The sequence below is a fragment of the Dunckerocampus dactyliophorus genome, chromosome 15 (assembly GCF_027744805.1).
Source record: "Dunckerocampus dactyliophorus isolate RoL2022-P2 chromosome 15, RoL_Ddac_1.1, whole genome shotgun sequence".
NCBI lineage: Eukaryota > Metazoa > Chordata > Actinopteri > Syngnathiformes > Syngnathidae > Dunckerocampus > Dunckerocampus dactyliophorus.
In genome coordinates, this window is record NC_072833.1 from 15,138,773 (window position 1) to 15,159,735 (window position 20,963).

General features: G+C 42.6%; 1 protein-coding gene across 1 annotated transcript in view; it reads left to right on the forward strand.

Moving 5' to 3' along the window:
- adam19a (ADAM metallopeptidase domain 19a) overlaps positions 1 to 20,963 on the forward strand; it is an 84,692-nt gene that overhangs the window by 23,438 nt on the left and 40,291 nt on the right. The window contains exon 3 of the mRNA XM_054753935.1: positions 15,255 to 15,331. Within this exon, the coding sequence (XP_054609910.1) occupies positions 15,255 to 15,331 (77 nt within the window). The remainder of the gene's footprint in view (positions 1 to 15,254; positions 15,332 to 20,963) is intronic.

Sequence of the window (20,963 nt, forward strand, 5' to 3'; positions counted from 1 at the left end):
CTCTGTCGTACAGGAGTTGTCCATCGAGGGAAAGGCTTCCTGAGACGTCATCTGTACTTCTGTGAAGAAGGTGTCGGACGTTTTGCTCCTCATCCGAAGAGCTTCGTCAGCGAACTAATAAGTGCTGGTAGCTTAGGCCTTAAATACAGTAAGAGTGGGCAGAATTGGTGTGCCAACACCCTCCTCCTATTGGTTCCTTACACTAAGCCTGGGCGGAGTAGTGGTATAATCCTCTACTAGACCACCTGGAGCGAAATGTCCGACACCTTCTTCACAGAAGTACAGATGACGTCTCAAGAAGCCTATCCCTTGAAAAAGAACTACAGTTCCCATGATTAGAGTGCAGATTCAGGAAGTAGAAGGGGTGGGGGGTCGAGCAGCTCACATCTCACACACTGGAGCTAACGAGTAATGCTGGAAACTAGGGCTGCAACTAACGATCACTTTAATAACTGATTAATTGGTTGATTAATCAATTTTTTGATTGATTGAATCAGATTTTTTTTAAAAAAACACTTAATTTTCGCCTCTTCATTCAGAAGAAGATTTGAACTGACAGCAAATAAGTGAAAAGACAAAATCGCAGCTACAAGCGGCAGAAATGAGTTTTTTCCGTACGGTGTCTGGGCTCTCCCTTAGAAAAGCACTGTCATCCGGGAGAAACTCGGAGTAGAACTGCTGCTCCTCCACATCGAGAGGAGCCAGACGAGGTGGCTTGGGCATCTGGTCAGGATGCCTCCCGGACGCCCCCCTGGGGAGGTGTTGAGGGGATTTCTGACCGGAGGCCTCGGGGAAGACCCAGAACACGTTGGAGAGACTATGTCTCTCAACTGGCCTGGGAATGCCTCAGGATCCACTGGGAGAAGCTGGACAAAGTGGCCGGGGAGAGGGAAGTCTGGGCTTTCCTACTTAGGCTGCTGCCCCCGCAACCTGACTTCAGATAAGTGGTAGAAGATGGATGGATGGATGGATGGATGGATGGATGGATATTTAGCTATATGTGTACTGTGTATGTGTGTAAGTAAGACTTAATTATTGAATTATTTTTTTAATGATCTGTGTGAAGTTGGTGATTGGTGATGGGAAATAATCTGTCAGCCTTGTTGACTGTATTTTTCTCAAAAGTAACAACTGACTTTTTATATCACCAAGTAACTGAACCAATTAACTTTTAGATACAAACCGAAACAGAGGCGAGCTGAGTAAAATCTAATAAAAAAAAACCCCGTCCGGAGTGGAGGCAGTGACCAACGTGACACGAGTCGTTTTCAACTCTGTCTTGCCAATTGCACCGCGTATGTGAGTGAGGCACGGCTCCTCTCAGGCTGCAGCCTGCATAAAGTCTGTTCCGGGAGGGGTGGTTGCTGTGTGTGACTGGCCAATCACAGAACGTGAAGAGTGAATACGTTAGTAGTTACCCAATTATGGATAATGACCAACTGTACTCGTTTCATGCTTGTACTCTGCAAAAATGCATTATCCGTAATGGATACTTGTCTAAAACGAGTACTTGCTCAGCCCTAATTCCGAGCTTTGTATTGTGCGCACAGCACTTAAAGGGATAGTTCGGATTTTTTGACATGAAGTTGTATGGCGTCCCCATCCGCAGTGTAGTGCATCAATAGTGACTTACCCCTCCCTCACTTTGTCCCGTTAGCCGAGGTCTCATCCGTGCATGCACAAAACAAACCTGACAGAGTAAAGCTTGTAAAATAAGACATTAAAAAATAAAAATGATTAAGTAAATAATAAGAATACATATAATTAATAATAATTAGAAAATAAAATAAGTGAAATAAGATGAATGTCTAATACTGGAATAAAAATCTAATCTGACAGAAATATCGTATAATTCATACATTTTTGCTGGATATAGAAGAACCAGCACATTTTGTGCTTTACCAGCTTGTACACAAAATTCATGATTGCACACGATTAATGTGATTGCGCAATAATTGCTGCCGCCGAGCTGTGTTAATGTGGACCGTGTTCTAGCTGAAGGTTAATGAGCTGTTACATATTTAACACCCACGTGTGAAAACATGAATGATCACCAAGTGACTCGGATGAACTGCTAAAAGCATTCATAGTGGGTTGACCTTTTATTTAAAGCCCCAAAAAGTAACATATTTTTCTTTTCTATATGAAATAAGCTTCCCTTCAAACTGTGTGGAGGTTTTAATAATAAGCTAATGCGACAGGTTTTCATTTTAGTGCATGCTTTAATCCCTCCTAAATGTGATCACACCTCATTTTTATGTTTCCACTTTCTTCTAGCACTTTAGAACAACTTCAGGATTGGGTCTGGGGGGATTAAAATGTATTCTGTCCTAAAGGATTTGGATTTCAGATGAAGTTGGTGCATGTTGGTGACACATTCATTGGAGTTTGGTTAGCAAGAGATTCCACCAAAGCTGCTCTGAGCTTCCCAGGGGTGTTATACTCCTGCCATGTCAAGTTTAGATTTACAGTAGTGGGAAAATATTGCAAAATGGAATGCAATCATAAAAAATGGAAGGATCTGCACCAAAATGTAAGCGGTACTTCCTTGGTATAAATGTTATTTTTGTGCAATCCTGCTTGCCAACAATTGACGAAACAAAGTGTGTGTTGAAATGAGCCGCTATGCTAACATTAGCAATGTAAATCAGTTGCTCTATAATATTGTAAAATATGACAGCCAAGTGTTTAACAGAGACATGAATAAAAAATGTACCTTTTCATTCCGCCTCTTGAAAAGGCAGCCAATATTTCTATGGGCATCCTACTCGTGTCTTTTAAGAAAGGTTTTGTGTCCCTGCTCGCCTGGCAAAGTTTCGTTTTGTCCAGTCAACTTGCAGCATTCCTCTCATGCAGTTATTTTTAGGGGTTGTATGTGTCTGCCATGAGCAGCATTTTTATTTTGCATTTGTTTTTATGGTGTGATTTTATTCTACGTGTGTAGCCATATCGGCCGCTGTACAATATCCCACCTTTCTCCTCCTGCTCTCTGCACAACCTTATTGGTACCACATCACATGAGATAGATGAGCAAACACAGCCATTATACTTTGTTATGATGTTTCTTTTTAAACATGCTCACAGACCACTGAGCGCTGAAGAGTTGTAGCTTGTGGAAAGTTGTCAAAAAATTGTTTTTTGATAGGGACCATTTTTGATAGGGAATAATAGTGGTGATTGAACCCGCTCCACTGCAAAACTAACTTTTGTGCACTCAATATGCTGCTCCTATCTCTCTTTTGGTTCCTCCTCATGTTTTAGCATTTGTACTTTTTTTTTTTTTACGTCCGAAATCACACTGCTGTTGCTGCTTTTCTCTCAGGAGGCAGAAGGGGCTCGACGGGGTGGAGAGAGGAAGAGAGAAGAGGGGGAGGAAAAAAAGGCAAAGCAATGTTGACCTAAATGTGGCTCTCATTAAGATGGCCGACACATTGGGCAAGGAGGAGTACAAGCCAATAAATGTCCTTCCCTCCCTCGCTTTTCTTTCTTGGTTCCCTTACTTCTGTGGCCTCACCATTCTGTTGTTTTTTATTTATATATGTCTCACCACACCCCAGCCTTCCAAGCATGACTGCTTTCTGGAGACGTGTGTGCGTGTGTGTGTGTGTGTTGCAAGAAGTTACAACAGGGAGGAGCGATGGCTTTACATCACATTTTTTGTTTTGTGTTCCGCAAGATTGAGGTGGTTGTTTTTAACCTAATCAATGCAGTTCTTGGCTGACCTAGTTTTTATGTTACAAAAGGTTCGAAACAGTTGCAGAAAGTGATTCGCTCAAATGTCAAAAGCACAGAGCAGGAAATGAAGCAATGTTTGGATTTATGGAATATCAGTAAAGGACAGTTTGGAAGGGTCGTGCCGAGTGGATAGCATGCTGACCTCACAGTTAGGAGAGTGAGGGTTTGAATCTCTGTTTGGGCATTTCTCTGTGGAGTTTTCATGTTCTTCCTCTGCATGCGGGGGTACTCCAGATTCTTTCCACATTCCAAAAACATGCATGTTGGCTAATTGGAGACTCAAAACTATCCATTGGTGTGAATGTTTGCTTGTCTATATGTGCCCTGCGATTGGTTGGCAACCAGTCCAGGGTGTACCCTGCCTCTTGCCCCAAGTCAGCTGGGATAGGCTCCATGCCTGAATGAGGACTAGCGCTATTAAAAAAAAAAAATAAATTGATGGATGGATGGGTTGGAAAGACTAGTCTCAATAGACTTTGTATAACTGATCAAACAAGACAACAGAAGTAGTGGACGTCCTCATGGAAGTTCCCCAAAACAATCTATAGCTAGAGGTGCAATAATGTTAGCACCTGGTTTTCTCTGATAAGAACTCCTGCCTCCCCTAAACCGTGTCAGCACTCATCATACTGGATCACATTCCCAAAGGACTGGACCCCTACCTCGGAATCCATCTTTCCAGCCCTCTGGTTACTTCTTCCCAAATGAGAGCAGAAAGGTTAGCAGCGTCAGAGGTGGTGGTGAGGTGTTATAGCATATACACTCTCAGAACTTTTTTTTTTTTTGGTAAAGAAAAGTTCCTCGTCTCTGCCCGTGGCTCAGGAGTTTGCGGTGCGCAAGTCATCGTCTAATCCGTGAGATTGATCCCCCCGCCTGGAGCCATACGCTGCAGCTTAAGTAGCTCCTAATGGCCAAGACGTTCGCTGGCCTGTGAGCTACAGCAGCTGGGTGGGCGACTCAGAGCTCATACTGGAAAGTGCTTTGAGCACACTTAAGGTAGAAATGTGACGCATAAATGATGGGGTTTTTCTTGATGATTTGTCACATGACCTAAAGCTGTCATCACAGTGTAGGAGGATCATACCTTCACACTATTAGAAAGGGGTATCAATATTTCTGGTCGAGTAGTAAGTTGAAACGTGAATATTTTGGAATGATGCTTGGCTTAAATCATGCTGTCAGTACTGAGGTGACTGTCAGCTCTGCTTCATCACCTCATCTGCCTGCCACAACTTCGTTCTTCATCTTCTTCTTTTTGGCTCTTGTTGATGGACTGTTGTTTGGATTGCCAGTGATCACACTCAGGGCTATTTCAAAACCAACGACCCATCGCCCTCAGGAATAGTGTTTTAAAGATGAATTCATGCAGTGCAGGTTCAAATACACTTTGCACACTTAGATTTTCCTCTAAAGTTGGGCACACTGTGTACTTTTGTTGTGTTTTTAGATTCCATGTTAAAATGTAAAGACACCTGACCAGTCACACTGAGCCTTTGGGTAGTTGATGTTCTACTTAAGTCAGGGGTGTCCAAAGTGCAGCCCGGTGGTCATTTGTTTTTTATTGGCCCTTGGCATATTGTAAAAAAAAAAAAATCGAATTAATTCATTATTCATGATGAGCTATTACACCAATTTACATTCTCACATATAACACAAAGCTAAGTTGTAAATGTTTTGTTCAGATAGCTTAGCATATATCGCTGTAATTGGATTGGTTTTAGCATCTTTAATGCACACATTGTGTCAAAGTGCACCACTGTCTTGAGTCATTTAGGTGGCGTAGGACACTATCCACCGTCAAAACCACTTAGGAAGAAGACAACCTCTCAAAAAAGCTACCCTAACAACAAAGCAACATACCTGTCTCAATTGTCTGTGCTGAAAATTTGGAATAATTAAATATCTAGTTGTAGCTATTCAAGATCATTGTCTTACTGGTCCAAATTTTTGACACGCCAGAAATTCATCTGATTGTCATACAACCTGCCAGGAACTGCCAGTGGCTAGTCTATTAAAAATCATGTTTTCATTGGGTGTTCAGTGGGACGCACATCATATTAAAAGATTAAATTGTTTTTTGGACAGCCATTTGATACTGGACTGGATTCATTGCGATATTCATATGTTGTCCTAAATGTGGTTTTCAACTTACGTTACTTTATTCATGAAGGACAGCATACTGAAAAATTAAAGGATGCAGGTGCCATTTTGATATTTTTTTAATCTTTTAAACAGGCTAAAATGTTACACAGTACCATATATATACAAAGAATATTATTATTAGTTTTAGTTAGTTGCAACAATTCAACATGTTTTGTCATTACATTATATCTTTTTGCTGTTTTTTCAACTTTTGCTGTTATTTTTCTTGCTTTTGTTGTTTAAGCCTTTGGAGTACAGGGGACTTAGTAGGATTTAGCGATTTTACATACCGTAATTTCCGTTGTATAAGCTACTACTTTTTTCTTAAACTTTCAACCCTGCGGCTTATACAGCTGTGCGGCTAATTTATGACCATGTTCTTATCTCGTGACATCTCCTATACTTCAGAACTACTCCTAATCGTTTAATTACTGTGCCAATCACAAGTTGTAAGGAAACTCATGACGAGCTTGTCAACCCATTGGAAATCGCAGGAGGTCATTACTAAATATAACAATCTGACTTACAGTGTCATCTTACAAAGAACGCTAAAATCATCACACAGCAACTTAACACTCAGAAAAGTACCAATATGAATTTAAAATAACAACAGCTATTTTAACTTAACTACCCATAATGCATTACTCCCAGCAGAGCAGTTCATTGGCCAACATTGACTGCCAGGCACCCATGGCTGCCGGGCCACCAGAGGGAGCTCATGAGCTCAGCTCCAGAGTGAGCTAGTTGTTTTTATTTTTTTGGGTGATAAGTAAATTGCAAATTAAATATGCAAATAGCTTCCTTACATTGGTGACATAGACATACATATATTTATTGATTCCCTTTTGATAGATCTAGTGAAGAATATGCAGGTTATTAGTTCATTAGTTTCAACTGAGCGGATTATCGTGGGATTGTAACATCAAGTCCTAGAAAGAAAGTGCTACTGTTTTGTCTGTAGAGAAGATCCGGTGTGAGTGGTTGGTGGTGCTGCAGGGTGCATGTGATGAGCCGGAATACGACAGCATGTCTTGACTGCGCGAGGAGCATCAGTACACAGCCAAAGAGGCATCAGAGCGGTGTGATGGAAACTCATATCTGCTGCCTGTTTGTCCAGTAATGAAACACACATCTGTTGGCGTGCTATTGTTTGCAGATGACTTATCAAATGTGACACGCGGATGGATACGCTACAAATGAACGAAGATGACATTCACAGTGTGCCAGTGGCAGATGTGTGTACTTGATTGACAATTAGGGGGATTTGATTACAGTTTGATTAAATACAGTGGAATTAAATGCTGCTGCACAGGTTACTTTCCTCCTCATATAAACCTCATTCTAAATTCCATCCGGGATGGATGTGATGGCAAGCAGTTTTTATACACTCCCGTGCTGTGTTCAAATGGAATACTTCCTTCAGTACACTTCAATAAGTATATAGTCGTCGCTCGCTACATTACGGTTCGAACATCACTCCCTCAATGTTTTTAATTAATGAATTAATTAATGATGGCTTTTTCATGGTTGACTATGGTCTATTATTAGTTAAAAATGGCTATTTAAGCAACTGTTACGTATATTTGGCTTAAATTACGCATTTTCAAGCATAAAAATTAGGGTTGCACGATATTGGAAATCAGTGCAATATGCAGTTTGGGTGTCTAGTTTTGCGATAACGATATTATTGCAAATTTTTTTTCTTTCACCTAAAAATACAATCCGCATGAACCATGTTTAAAAAATCTATTTAAAAAACATAAAGCAATTAGGCTCGCAACCCAATTACTTTCAGATGCAGTACGGAACAAATATGTACATTTATTTTTACCTTTAAAGTATTGACTTCTTCTATTATTTTGCAGACAAAAAAAATTTCTCACCTATTTCAAATGTTGCATTTATTTGCATTATAACACATTAATACGTTCATGTGTATTTTTCATGCAATCTGGAAACACTTTGATGCAAAAGCTTCTTTTTTTTTGTACCTGGGGAAAAATAAAATCTCCTAAACTTAAAGTGCAATTGGCATTTTGAAGCAAGAACTTTACAACAAATTAACACTGAAAACACGCCCATGCTGTTTCTACCTAAAATATAAATTTTTAACCTTACCATTAACCAATTTGTACAATTATGTACCAACAGACGTGCTTTCTATGTTGTTTATACATAAGAAATGTTAACATAAAGTGTCCAGGCCTTCACTGAGTGCAAATTATTTCAGTGCAAAAAACATGAACAAATCTCAACAGTAAATGTAAACTACTTAAAATTTTTGGCAAGGAAACCAACATTGACATTGTCAGGTTTTAACCAAGTACATTGGCATGTAACAACATTACCCGATGTACTAAAAATAAAAAGTCTCTCTGAAGGTGAACCACTTGCTGGTATACAGAGGTATTATCTGGCCAATTTACTCAACTGCGGGTAGTTGACCTGATGAACTTGCCACCAAGATAGAGGGTCATCTTCGCTGTCAAGGGTGGGAGACACGAGGTAGCTGTTAAGTTCTGTTTCCACCGCATGTGATGATGCTATCGTAGATGTTGGAGCTGGGACACACTTGAAAAAACTGCCCAGTGATTTTTTGGACTTCTTTCGGATTTCTTCTGGCTCCACGTTGTCATGTTGAGCACCATGGCGTTGCTCCTTAAATATACAATTTGAAATTATTAAATTAGATTGTCGTTAAAAAATATATAGCTTGAACAGATTACTGTGTTTTGGGAATAATGCTTCAATTTCTGAAGTCACTCGTGCTTTGATGTTGTGCAATTTGTCACTGCTGATGTAGCCTGCCTTAAAAAAAATCTCTCCAAACCAGAACAAAAAATGTTCTCAGTAGGACTCAGTAATGAGTAGCTCCACCATTCTTGTTAATCACTTCAAAAATTTGTTTGGGCCTGCTTGATGAGTGTTTCCAGGAGGCTAGTGGGAACATTGCTCCAAGTGGTGAAGAAGGGCATCAACTGTCTGGAACTGATGGCCATTTTTATAAATGTCCCTTGCCATCCATCCCCAAATGTTCTCTACGGGATTTAAATGAGGGGAACATCCAGGATGGTCCAAAAGAGTGATGTTATTCTCCCTGAAGAAGTCCTTCATCAAGCGAGCATTGTAAACTGCAGAGTTGTCCTGTTGAAAAACCCAGCTGTTACCACACAGACGAGGGCCTTCAGTCATGAGGGATGCCCGCTGCAACATCTGCATGTAAGCATTTGGCGTTTGACAACCCTGCACCACCTGAAGCTCCAGTGTTCTACTGAATGGAAAAAGCACCCCAGATCATTATGGACCCCTCCACTGTGCCGGGTAGTAAACATATCAGGTGGGATCTCCGTGTCAAGCTCGGAACGTTGGAAGCCATCTGGACCTTCAAGGTTACATTTTTTTCTCATCAGAGAATAAAACTTTTTTCCACCTTTCAATGTCCCATGTTTGATGCTCCCTGGCAAAGTCTAAACAGGCAGTTTTGTGGCGTTGAAGGAGACAAGGTCTTTGAATTCCTTTTTTGTTTTTTAAACCTTTTTCCCGCAGATGCTGTCTGATGGTTATTGCACTGCAGTCGGCACCAGTAAGGGCCTTAATGTGGGTGGAAGACCGCCCTGTGTCTTGATGAGTCAATTGGATCCATGTTCAAAAAGAGAACGCTTCTTAGCTTTAGCCATCAGCAGATTTTGGCTTTTATAGCTGGTGGTCTTAAACTTTTGATCAGCCGATAAACAACCTACAGTATTTTCGGTTTTTTTGTTGTTTTTGTTTAAATTACAAGTTCCAAATCTTTTTTGTCTCACTCCCCCTTCTTGCTTTTGCATATTGTAGCTCTACTTAAAACCTCATTAAGATCCAAATGTGCAAAATGCGAATTCTAGCAATTTTTCAACTGGTCTTAAGATTTTGATCAGGAGTGTATGTGCCCTGCGATTGACTGGCGACCAGTCCAGGGTGTACCCCGCTTCTTGCTCAAAGCCAGCTGGGATAGGCTCCAGTATACCCGCGACTCTTGTGAGGATAAGTGGCATACAAGATGGATGGATGGGATGAATTCTATAACGTCAACCTGGATGTTGTAAGGATGACAAGGTGATCAACAATCTCTTTTATTGAAGCAAAAGGAGTTACTTTCAGCCGCAACCACGCCAGTATAACGCCAGTAAAGCATAGCTCGGGTGTCCTCAATTACATTTGTCCCAGGGCCAGAATTTTTCTCAGCAGCAGGCAATGCGCGTGATACACATTTCTGCTAGTAACTGCGATTATAGTAACAAACTTCCACCAGTGACTGACAGTGCCTCTAGATTTGGTGCTTGGCCAAATGTAACAAGCGTAAGTGAAATTGCTTGGTGATAAAGGGTTCAGACAACTTCAACTCAGTGTCAAATAACATGACAAAAACATACAACTTTTAAATAAACTACATTACTCACCAGAAATGTCAATTTCCCCTCCTCTGTTGGCCATTGTGGGCGAACAGCGTTGCTCTGATCGACCAGAGGACGGAAAAATGCTGACGTCACCGTGGGTCTGCTAGCTACAAGCAAATTAGAAATCTGGGCAGATGAGGCTGTCATGGCAACACATAGAAGAATAAATCTGATTGGACCAAAAAATCTAACAAACACATACGCAGTGCAGCCAAGAGACATGCTGAAAAATACAAAAATTTAAGTTGTAAATGCCGGTTCTAGTGTTAAGGCCAGCAGAGAAGTCCTTGCTGGCCCTGAGCGCATACCACCACTGTATTCACTGTCTACTTAGTTCCTGAGTGCGCAGTTTTTGATTCATTTCATTGTCACATTTATCGGAAATGACAACAGCAATATTAACCCGCTTCTTTGTCTTCTTCTGTCCTTTTTAATGGTGAATTGTAACCACTCGATGTGCATTATTGCCAACACTTGAATTGCCCATTGCCCATTAAAATATTTGCCAGCTTTTTTTCTGCCAGCAACTATTGAGGGTGGTAAATGTCAGTCACTGCATACTGACAATTTAGACCAGGGGTCACCAATGTGGTGCCCGCGGGCACCAGATAGCCCTCCACGACCACATGAGGTGCCCGCAAGCCTGCTTTACATTCAGGTTTTCAGTTAATAATGAAAGAACAGTAAAAAGAAATGCATTCTGAAATACAAAATGTGAGTTGTGGACACCAGCATTTTGTTAATGTTCTGGTAAAACAAGCAAATTCGCTTTGTTTGGGTTTAAAATAAGCTCTGAAAATAAATGTTACAAAAATGAGTAGCTCTTGGACATTTTTATTTTGTAAAAGTAGCTCTCACAAGGAAAAACAATGGTGACACCCTGATTTAGACCATTTGGAGCGCCACATCCGGGTACTGGTCTCATTGTGAACACACTTATGCCCGGAAAAGACTAAAGGGTGGTGCTCCAATTAAGACATAGCCCTCACTCACATGAATGCAGATATTTTAAAAAGTTGTTTTCTATGCATTTTGGCCTTTTTGCCTACATGCAAATATACGTTTTTGGCCTAAAAAATTAGCCTTTGGAAGACACTGAATTCAGCGTTTGTCATAGTTCTCAGTGTGAAATCACACATTCCGTCAAAAGTCGAAGTAAGGAAGTGCGCCAAATGAGACACAGCCAAAGATCTAAAATGTCCCTAAAGGGATATGTTGTGGTGGAAACTAGAGGGCGTCTCACCCAGTCATCAGTCAGGTTGGGGGTTTGTATCCCACATTTCGTGCTGTTTTGTTGTGAGCAGTTGAAGAATAAAGTCCTGCATGAGACCAACCACCGCGCGTTTCCTGCAATTGCTACACTGGTGACCCAGTTAAACATGTTTCAAACAGCGGATCGGTGTGGTTCATCTCGAGCCATATCGGCCCAACTCCAGTTGTCGCCGCGGGAGCTACCTGGCTTTTTGGTTCCAGCATGTTTAGGCGCTGTTCCACTTGAGTGGGATCATGATGGATGACTCCAAGTACTACCTGGTCGTTGGTACTCTCGACCATATGACCTCACGCCGTGTCATGCAGCTGTTGCGTGCACGTCTACGTATGGGCAGTTTTGTTGCTGCGGGAGCTACCTGGTTGTTTGGTTCGAGCATGTTGAGGCGCTGTTCCACTTGAGTGGGACCACGATGGATGACTCCAAGTACTACCTGGTCATTGTTTCTCTCGACCATATGACCTCACCGTGTCATGCAGCTGTTGCTTGCACCTCCACATATGGCCAATTTCGACACACTTAGGCAGCTTCTGCTCAGGAGGTACTGTCTGTCGCCTGCAGAGAGGGTGGACAGAATGCTTTCCCTGCCGGGTGTGGGCATTGGCACAGCACTGGATTTGATAGACAACATGCTGTCACTGCTGGACTCGGATGACGGCAGGTTCGTTTTCATGACATTCTCCTTCGCCAGCTTCCGCCTCCTGTACGAGCGGTGTTTGGCCTCCGGCGATTAACGGGGCTTGGCTGTGGAAGCTGATCGGGTTCTCCTTGCTACAAAGAGGTTTGCAGTGAACGTTGTGGTGGCGGACCCCGGGCAGACAGCGACGGAGGCTGCGGGCCCTACGGTGGTTGCTGGAGAGGTGACTCAGCAGCGGTGCAGGAAGTACCTGTGCTTCTTTCACTTGCGGTTTGGCGGAAAGGCTCGGCGTTGTGTCCCCCCATGCGTCCAGTCGTGGCTGTGGCCGCTGGTGGACTCTGGCTCGCAAGTCAGCCTGCTTCCCCCCAACAGGCATGGACAAGGTGGCGCAGGGCAGCGGGCCACTGCAGCTAACGACTCTTTCATCCTTTGGCACAGGGTTGTTTCCATGGGCGCAATTTCCTCACCTCAATAAACGTCCACCGTATTTTGTCACACGGTGCAATCCCATTGCCTTCCAAAAGGCAGGCAGTGGCTGATTTCCCTCGCCCGGCATCAGTTGAAGTGCTGCAGGAATTTTTGGGCATGGTTAATTTTTACAACCACTCCCTTCCTCTTGCGGCCCACCTCCTGCAAACTATTTACACGCCTTGCGGCAGAAGAAGGATAATGACCCTCTTAACTGGAAACCTGAGTGAGTTCAGGCTTTCCAGTAAGCTAAGTCCGCCCTTACAGTTGCTGCACTCCTCACTCACCCCATCGCCGCGGCACCGGTGGCTTTGACGACTGACTCATCTGACGTTGACGTGGGGCGGTAATCCAGCAGCAGGCATTTTCAGCCGTAAGCTGTGGGATAACGGGAGTTTTTGGCCCTATATCTTGCAATCTGCCATTTTTTTTTTCTTGGAAGTCCGCCATTTAACGGCTTATGTTGATCACCTTCGCTAACCTTCGCCATGTCCAAAGTGACAGAGCTGTGGTCGGCCCGCCATCAGCGCCACTTGGCAGCCATTGCAGAGTTCACAATGGACATTCAGCACGTGGCTGGGAAAGCTAACCCGGTTGCTGATTGTCCGTCTTGTGCGCTTGTGTCGTCTGTGCACCTTGGGACGGATTTGTCCGGAGCGGCTACGGACCAGCACAGCGATCATTTCTGTCGGCCTGGGTTGCACGTTATGGCACGCCGTCTGATATCACCTCGGACAGGGGGCACCAGTTTGTGTCAGAGCTCTGGTCAGCGTTGGCGCCATCTTTGGCCATGCAGATGTACCGCACAACGGCAAACCTCCCTCAGGCTAACTGCTTGTGTGAGCGCTTTCACCGGTTGCTTAATGAAGCGTTGCGTGCTGCACTCTCAGACGACAACTGGGTTCACTGTTTGCATTGAGCCATGCTCGGGTTGCGGTCTGCTCACAATGAGGACCTTGAGGCCGCGCCTGTGGAGTTGGTGCTCGGACAGCCACTTTGCGTTCCGGGCAAGAGTTCACCACTGTTTTCCATGGTCGTTCGTGCTGTTGGAACTTAGGTTGGCTGGTTTAGTTTTTGTAAGTCATGAGGCCCACCATTCGCCCCTCCAACCCCTCTACAACAGCCCTTTTTGGGTGCTCGAGTGCTGTCCTAAGGGTTTTGTGCTTAAAGCCAGCATATATGATAGGGTGGCGTTGTTGCTGGCCCAGGTCCCTTGCTGTGGTCGCCCCCTGAGATCCCCCGCTGACACTAGGCGTAGTTGAGTGCGTTTCTTCTCCTTTTCAGGTTTCACCCTCTCTTCTGGCAGATGGTCAATGCAGTCATTGTGTGTGGCTGGTGAGGCCCCCCGTTAGGTTTTCACCTTCTCCGTAGGACTTCCTTCAGGATGTTCGGGATTTGGTTGTGTGGTGGACACTGAGGGACTGTCTCTCACCCAGTCAGCAGTCGGGTTAGGGGCGTGGTTTGTATCCAAGGTTTCCTGTTGTTTTGTTGTGAGCAGTTGGATAATAAAGTCCTGCATGAGACTAACCGCTTGTTTCTTGCAACTGCTACAGTGTTTTATTTGATTGTTCTATACAGTTGGAGCTAATTTATAATGTTCATCCTTGAGGTGTTTAACCTGGGAGAACATGTCATGTTTGGAAATAGAAAACACAAGAAGGAAACGATAAGGAAAAACATTCTCATCCGTATTTTAATGACAAACTTCTGTTTCTATGTTGTGATAACCTGACTTTTTTCTTAGCATATAAATTAGACATAATGAATAACCTCAGTGGGTGAGCTGTAGAGTAGCAGGGCCCACGCTGAACATGCATCTATTCAATCCCTGTCACCTGCATTGTCTTCTTTTCTCTTGTCATTGTCTGTTTGGGTCAACAAAAGCTCTCCATCCTTCTAAATCTCCGCAATCCAATTTTTCATCTCCTCACTCACTCTAGAGGATTTGGCATCTTCCTGAAATCCTGATGACACTCAAAAAAGTACTAGTCATTCTCCTTTTGTAACTGTTCACTTACTTTTTTTGTGTCACACGCGGGTGTGTGGGTTGAAGATTAAAACCTCTCTCAATGTAGCTCGGCTCAAATGACTCGCTGCATAAACACCTTCGAAGGCAACAAAAAAAACTTGAGTTTTTGAAAGGTAAGTGTGCAGCGAATTATTCATCACACACAGGAGCAATCAATCACATGAAAAAGTATGAGAAAAGAAACCAAAAATTGATGCAGGCATGTAGGACATTGAGTCAGATTTTTATGGAGTGTAAGTATATAATAACTGTTTGACAATACCGAGGAAATAGACGATTCAGATGAGGGTAAGAGTGGGACAAAGCAATGTGGAACACAGGTGTAAAGCACCTTTATGTGCTTTGTTGGCCTTTTCCTGCAACAGAACCATTTTTATGCCTTGTTTAAAAGACAGCAAGTACACTTGTATCATATATACTGTACATGCCGACGGCCTCGTATCAGGGGACGGCTTTCACACGGATGCTCTATGATAAGAAAAGTGTGATTTTTGTCTCCACATGGTCTGACTTCCAAAATCTCCCTTCTTAATCCAACAGACTGAGCATCCAATTAGAGGGGAAATTGTGCTCTCCTCCAGCGACCTCCAACTGGTGCTACAAGTGGAACGTAACCAGTGAGTATTCCTGTGGTTTGAATTTCACAGCTTCACTTTATCACCTTTTTTCAAAAATATTAATAAATCATGCTGTTTCGTTTGAATACAGCCTAGTATTAGTCAAAATATACAGATTTCAGCCAATTTTACGTATTTTTTGTCTTAATTAAGCATTTTCAAGCATAAAAACATCTAACTGAACTAAAATACAAATATAAGGCATTCATAAGATGCGTTCAAAGACGTGATGCTATGTAGTAGGAACACAAACATCACGACTTGATTGCTGAAACAACAGGTTTTTGTTGCAGGAACAATAATAACAACATCATAATAATAAAACGGGCTACTGTTGCGGCCGTAATCCACTCTAAGATAAAACTCAACTCTGAACCCCCGACGTAACCTTTCCCCCACATGTTCGGAGCACATTTATTGCACAGAAGCGCACACACACACTCAAGCACGAGTCATAAATGTTTTATTTTCTCTGATTGTGTCTACTATACTGGGTACTACGAGTGGAAAGACGACTATAGGGGTGTTATTTCATGTCTAGAGGGCTCTAATAATATTGAAAAATGCATTTAGAAGGTTGTAAACAGGTGTATATGCTCTAACTGAAAATATTTGATTTATAAATAAGGAATCCCACTACTACGGATATTTACTTACCACTGTCGGGTCTGGAAGTATTTAACCACGATAAATGATGGATTACTGTACTTCTTATTCTGCTTTCACTCACTGTTTTTCTGTGCTTTGAGTCTCCAAAGTGTCAGAGCCTTTGTCGCTTCAAACATGCAGAAAGCTCCAAGGTTTGATCAGCGTCCAACCTGTACTAGGTTGACCTTAAAATAACAGTTTAAGAATCACGTTGTGCTACATTATGAATGACAGATCTTAATGGAAGACTTACAGTTTTGTTCCTCCGGCACTCAAGGTAAAATAAATGAATAACTGGGGTGTAGGAAATGTGTTTTGCTAGAATATATGGAGGATTCCAGTTGCTTGGAAACAGATTGATGTGTTGGAGTAAGATGAGACAAACGCTTGGGAAGGTTGAAAGCTTTGAGTCAAAGTTAGCATTGAGTGAAGAATAAATGAGATGTCACGGAGACGAGAGCTGCTGGTCATTAGTCAGCTCGGCCACTTGGCTCAGGCTGGGTCGACTTCCAGCACAAGTTTGAACCAGGCAATGTAGGTCACAGTAATGAGGGGGTACTTACTTGGAATGTTAGTTATTTTATGTGCCGGAGGGCCCCTTGCTCCTGTGGGCATGAAGCACAGCCATGCTAGTTCATCACCATTGGACTTATATGGTACGATGATAAAAGTGTGTCACCACTTCTGAGCTCTTGAATGGCAACCAGACCAGTTGCGGGATGTTTATATTGTGCATGAGTAAAGGTCTGGGATTTGTGTAAATGTTAGCCATGTCCAAGGCGCACAAGGATAAAAGTCAGCCATTGTTACAAGTCATCTAAGGCACCCAAACAAACATGGAGATTGGTTCCGCTCTTCATTTTGTTAGCTACAGTTCCGGGCCCTTGGAAGCACTCCAAATCTAGTGCCATTTTACACCTACAGTACGAACGACTGACGACTGAGTGCACTCAATCGCTTTCATGTGCGCATAATTTAGGCATGTTTGGAAGAGGGCGGGGCACAATTCCATTCCATGCACATGCATGTGCGCAGCGTAGCGGAGTCATTCAATGACAAGGATGCGATCGATCAAGACACAAAATTCATGTTAATTTTGTTTTTGTTCTAAATAACATTGAAGGCATATTTCCTATGTTAGATGTGTGCTACAATGTTATATTTACCCTTTTTTTTTTTTTACAACAAAAGAAACAAAAGGAGGAGAAGGAGGAAGTGACGTCACTTTGAGAACATGCCATCTTGAGACTATGCATGGAATACAGTGTTTTCCTATTGTTGTGGTGCATTTTTTGTTTATTTTACTATTTTTTTTTAAATTTTATTCTTTTTTTTGTATCATGCCCACTTGTTGTGTGGCAGGCTTTAGCTCGAACACTGGAAAGATGGAGTAAAGTTGTTTACATTTCCAAAAGATGCCATTCGTCGCATCAAAGTCTTATATTCCATATTATGTTAGCACATTTCGAGGACAGTTGTTGTGCCTTTGGCCCAACTAGAGGAGGTAGGCCAGGGTCAGGGTACAGCACAATTCTATGCACATGGACAATTAAAGACAGCGGCCACCTTGCACAAAAGAAATAATCACAGCTGTCAGTCAGCTTTGCAAAAATAATGGGACAAGCAAATGGGCCCTGGCTTGAATGCTGAGTGTGAACGCAGTCCCAGTTTGAGTAATATTTTGTGGTTCCAACTAACATAGTCACTCATCTGTGTCGTGCCAGCTGGCGGTGTCCTCCCATTTTAGAAGGCAATGTAGACATAAAATACAAAGCTGCTTTTCTCGTGTATACCTAAAACTTAACGACTAGCCTCTTTTGATTACATTGCTATAATAAGTGACTATTTTACAGCTGACTACTTCTACAGAATGCCACTTAACAAAGAGCAGACCTCCGCCAAATGCACTGTAGCCCAACATAAAGGTGGTATGTCCAGTGAGTGTTTTTGTGATGAAAACACAGCACATATGATGGATGGGCAGAGTTCTACCAAAAATGTAACAGATGGGTCATAAAACTTTTATTGGTTATTTAATGTTGAGAGTCCATGGGACAATAGTGAGGGTCACAGTGTCAAAATTGGAGTTTGGACACCCTTGATATAAAGATTTGGTGCTCTGTGACACAAGACAAAACAATACAATCTAAAAATTTGCACCTTCATAGATAGATATCTCCTTTCAGTGACGTGCGGTGAGATTCGTGGCTGGTGAGGCACTGGCCCTTTTTTTTGTTGTTTTTTTGGGTTTTTTTGGGGGTTTTTTGCAGGGTTTCCGCTACATGTGGTGGTGCGCCACTTCAAAATAAGTCGCCACACCTTAAAAATGAGTTGTTTTTTTTAGAAACTTGAAAACAATTTTAAGTAATATAGTGTATGAATGTATATACAGTATATGTGCTGCATAGATACATATATAACTTATTATTTACGTACATATTGACCAAAACTAGTTTCAAAACGTTTTAAAATATTCTAAAAATGTTTCACTGCGCTTTATTTTGATAAGCATGCACCAGATTTGCCTTTTTGCCTTACTGGCGCTTGACCAGTGACCAGATACGCAACACAACTTGTGTTGACTTTCACTTTGTTTCTTATTATCGGGAGAATGAACAATAACCCATAAAATATGTAGACCTACAGACCTACAGTTCTCATGATGCTTAGAGGGCGCTACCAGGAAGCAGAAGACGTTTCTATCACATGTTTTGATAGACGTCCTATGCAGTCTTTGATCTGAGAAATCTTAAATAAGTTTAATCAAGTTTAAAATTACTACAGCTTGTGCTTGGACATTAACATGGTGGCAGCTGTTGAACTCTGATGGAAAAAAGCAGCCACCCACCTGGGCAAACAAGTGATGCTGGGAACACTAAGTGCAGGTAAGATTGTCGTGTTTATAGTGTGCGCAAAGCTCCTAATGTGCGGTTCCAATTCTGACTCACGCACTGCAACTTCCATAATAGTGTATTATCATTCGTAGTAGCGATGCCATAGCTCACAGTCTGATAGACTTCTGGTTGCTTTGTTCTATTGTAACCCGCCCTGCTTCACACTGCCCGCACCGGGGCTCGAATACAGGACCTTCGCAATGGGAGATGAGAGCGCTGACCACACGGCCAAAAGCCCGGACTGTCGACCGTGTGTTCAGCGCAGCTCTCAAGTCAGAGGGAGTGAGGTTTACCAACGTACACTGGCGCAGCCTCACAGGCTGGCATCCGTTACACTATGCCATTGAAAAGAATGGCAGAACAAGTTGTATCGTTCAGTATTATCTACAACTTTTTGCATCCTCCAAAGAAAAGAATGGCAGACCAAGTTGATATCTTTTCAGTATTTTCAGTATAACTTTTTGCCTCATCCAAAAGGGTTTAGGCTCAGCAACAATCAAAGTTTTCTTAGTGGAGGTAATAATCAGACGTTTTTTGTCTCCTGGCCAATATTTGATCTGAGCTCTTTCAACAAGAGGATGTTCTGTGAGTGAGGAAGTGAATGCCAGCAGGCAGATTGAATCCTATTGTACAAAACATCACTGATGAGGCGTGTCCTAGATAATGTGCTGACTTCAGCTTCATGTTTTGGCACCCGGCATGTCAAGGTGGAAGTTTGGACTCGTGCGAGAGTCTGGTTAACCTCTGGAGAGGCGTCAGTCTGTCTTATTACGACATGTTTTTTTGTAACCATTGTTTGAACTCGGCTGAGATGGAAATCAAATGAGAGCTTTGTTCACCTTATCGGAGTGTCTTCATGCTCTGGTTGACAACTGCGATGATGACTGGCAGCTCGGAGTCAACAGCGCTATGAAAAGAAATAAATCTTTCAGGATGTGGGTTTAGGGGTGTACAGGCGGGCGGGAGAGGGATTGAGGAGCAGTAAATGAATAGTCTGCAGTGGTTTAGAAAGGCTCACAGGAAATGGAATAAAGAGGAAAGGAAGTCGTGCATGGCAGATGAAGACAGACCGCAGTGGCTGTTGTGGGCTTGTGTATTCACGCTTCCTGTCCAGTTCAGGAAGTAGCTGGCTTCATGTACCACCATGAGAGATCTCGTTCATTGTCTCTCTAAAGACAAGCTGGACTCATTGCTCACAGTATGACCTTCAGGGTCTAAGACAGTGAGACAGGCCATGAGCAATGTGCACTCCTGCAGGGCGTCTTTCATTTGGCTTCACCCTCATCCTTATGGCCAGAATATCTAACGAGATACACACCTTCTCTGTTCTTCAAAGACCAAGTGATAAACCCTCACTGACTGAACGAAAACACTCATTGCAACTCTCAAAGTGTGCGTTGAATGCAAACAAATCTTCACTTTTCTTAAAAGGATAGTTCGAATTTTTTGACGTGAAGTTGTATGACATCCTCATCAGCAGTGTCGTACATCAACAGTGACTTACCCCCCACTTCGTCCCGTGAGCCGAGTTCTGGTTGGATTTCAGTGACGAGTTTGTTAGTTGGTGGGGCCAATTAAGTGGAGAGTTTGGCTTCTCAAAACAGTATGCATTCAAAGAATATTGGCATCACAAAAATGCCTCCTCGAAAAAACCGGACCTCAAAATCGCTTGGCCTTACTTTCTCTCCCTTCGTATCACTGTGCGTCCATTGTTGTGTACTGTATATGTTCCACAGCGGCTGAAGACCGCATGTAAACACTGTGGAACTGTATGTCATTAGTCCCATCGAGGGACCAGAATACTACACATCACTTGTATTTCAATATGGTTTGACTAATAATATACCATAGTCTACCGCGAAAAGGCAATCATTAATTAATTCATGAATTTCTGAGAAGACACATCATAGCGATAATCAAACCGCGATATTGCGAGGGACGACTGTAATTCGTTCCAAAGAGTCTGACCGAAATGTACAAAAACCAAAGCAATTTTGGGAAAAAAAGAAATGTAAATTCAAAAAATCAAATAAAAAATCTAAATCCAAATGTTTCTGGAGGATGAGCAGGGGCATTGACGCACTCAATGA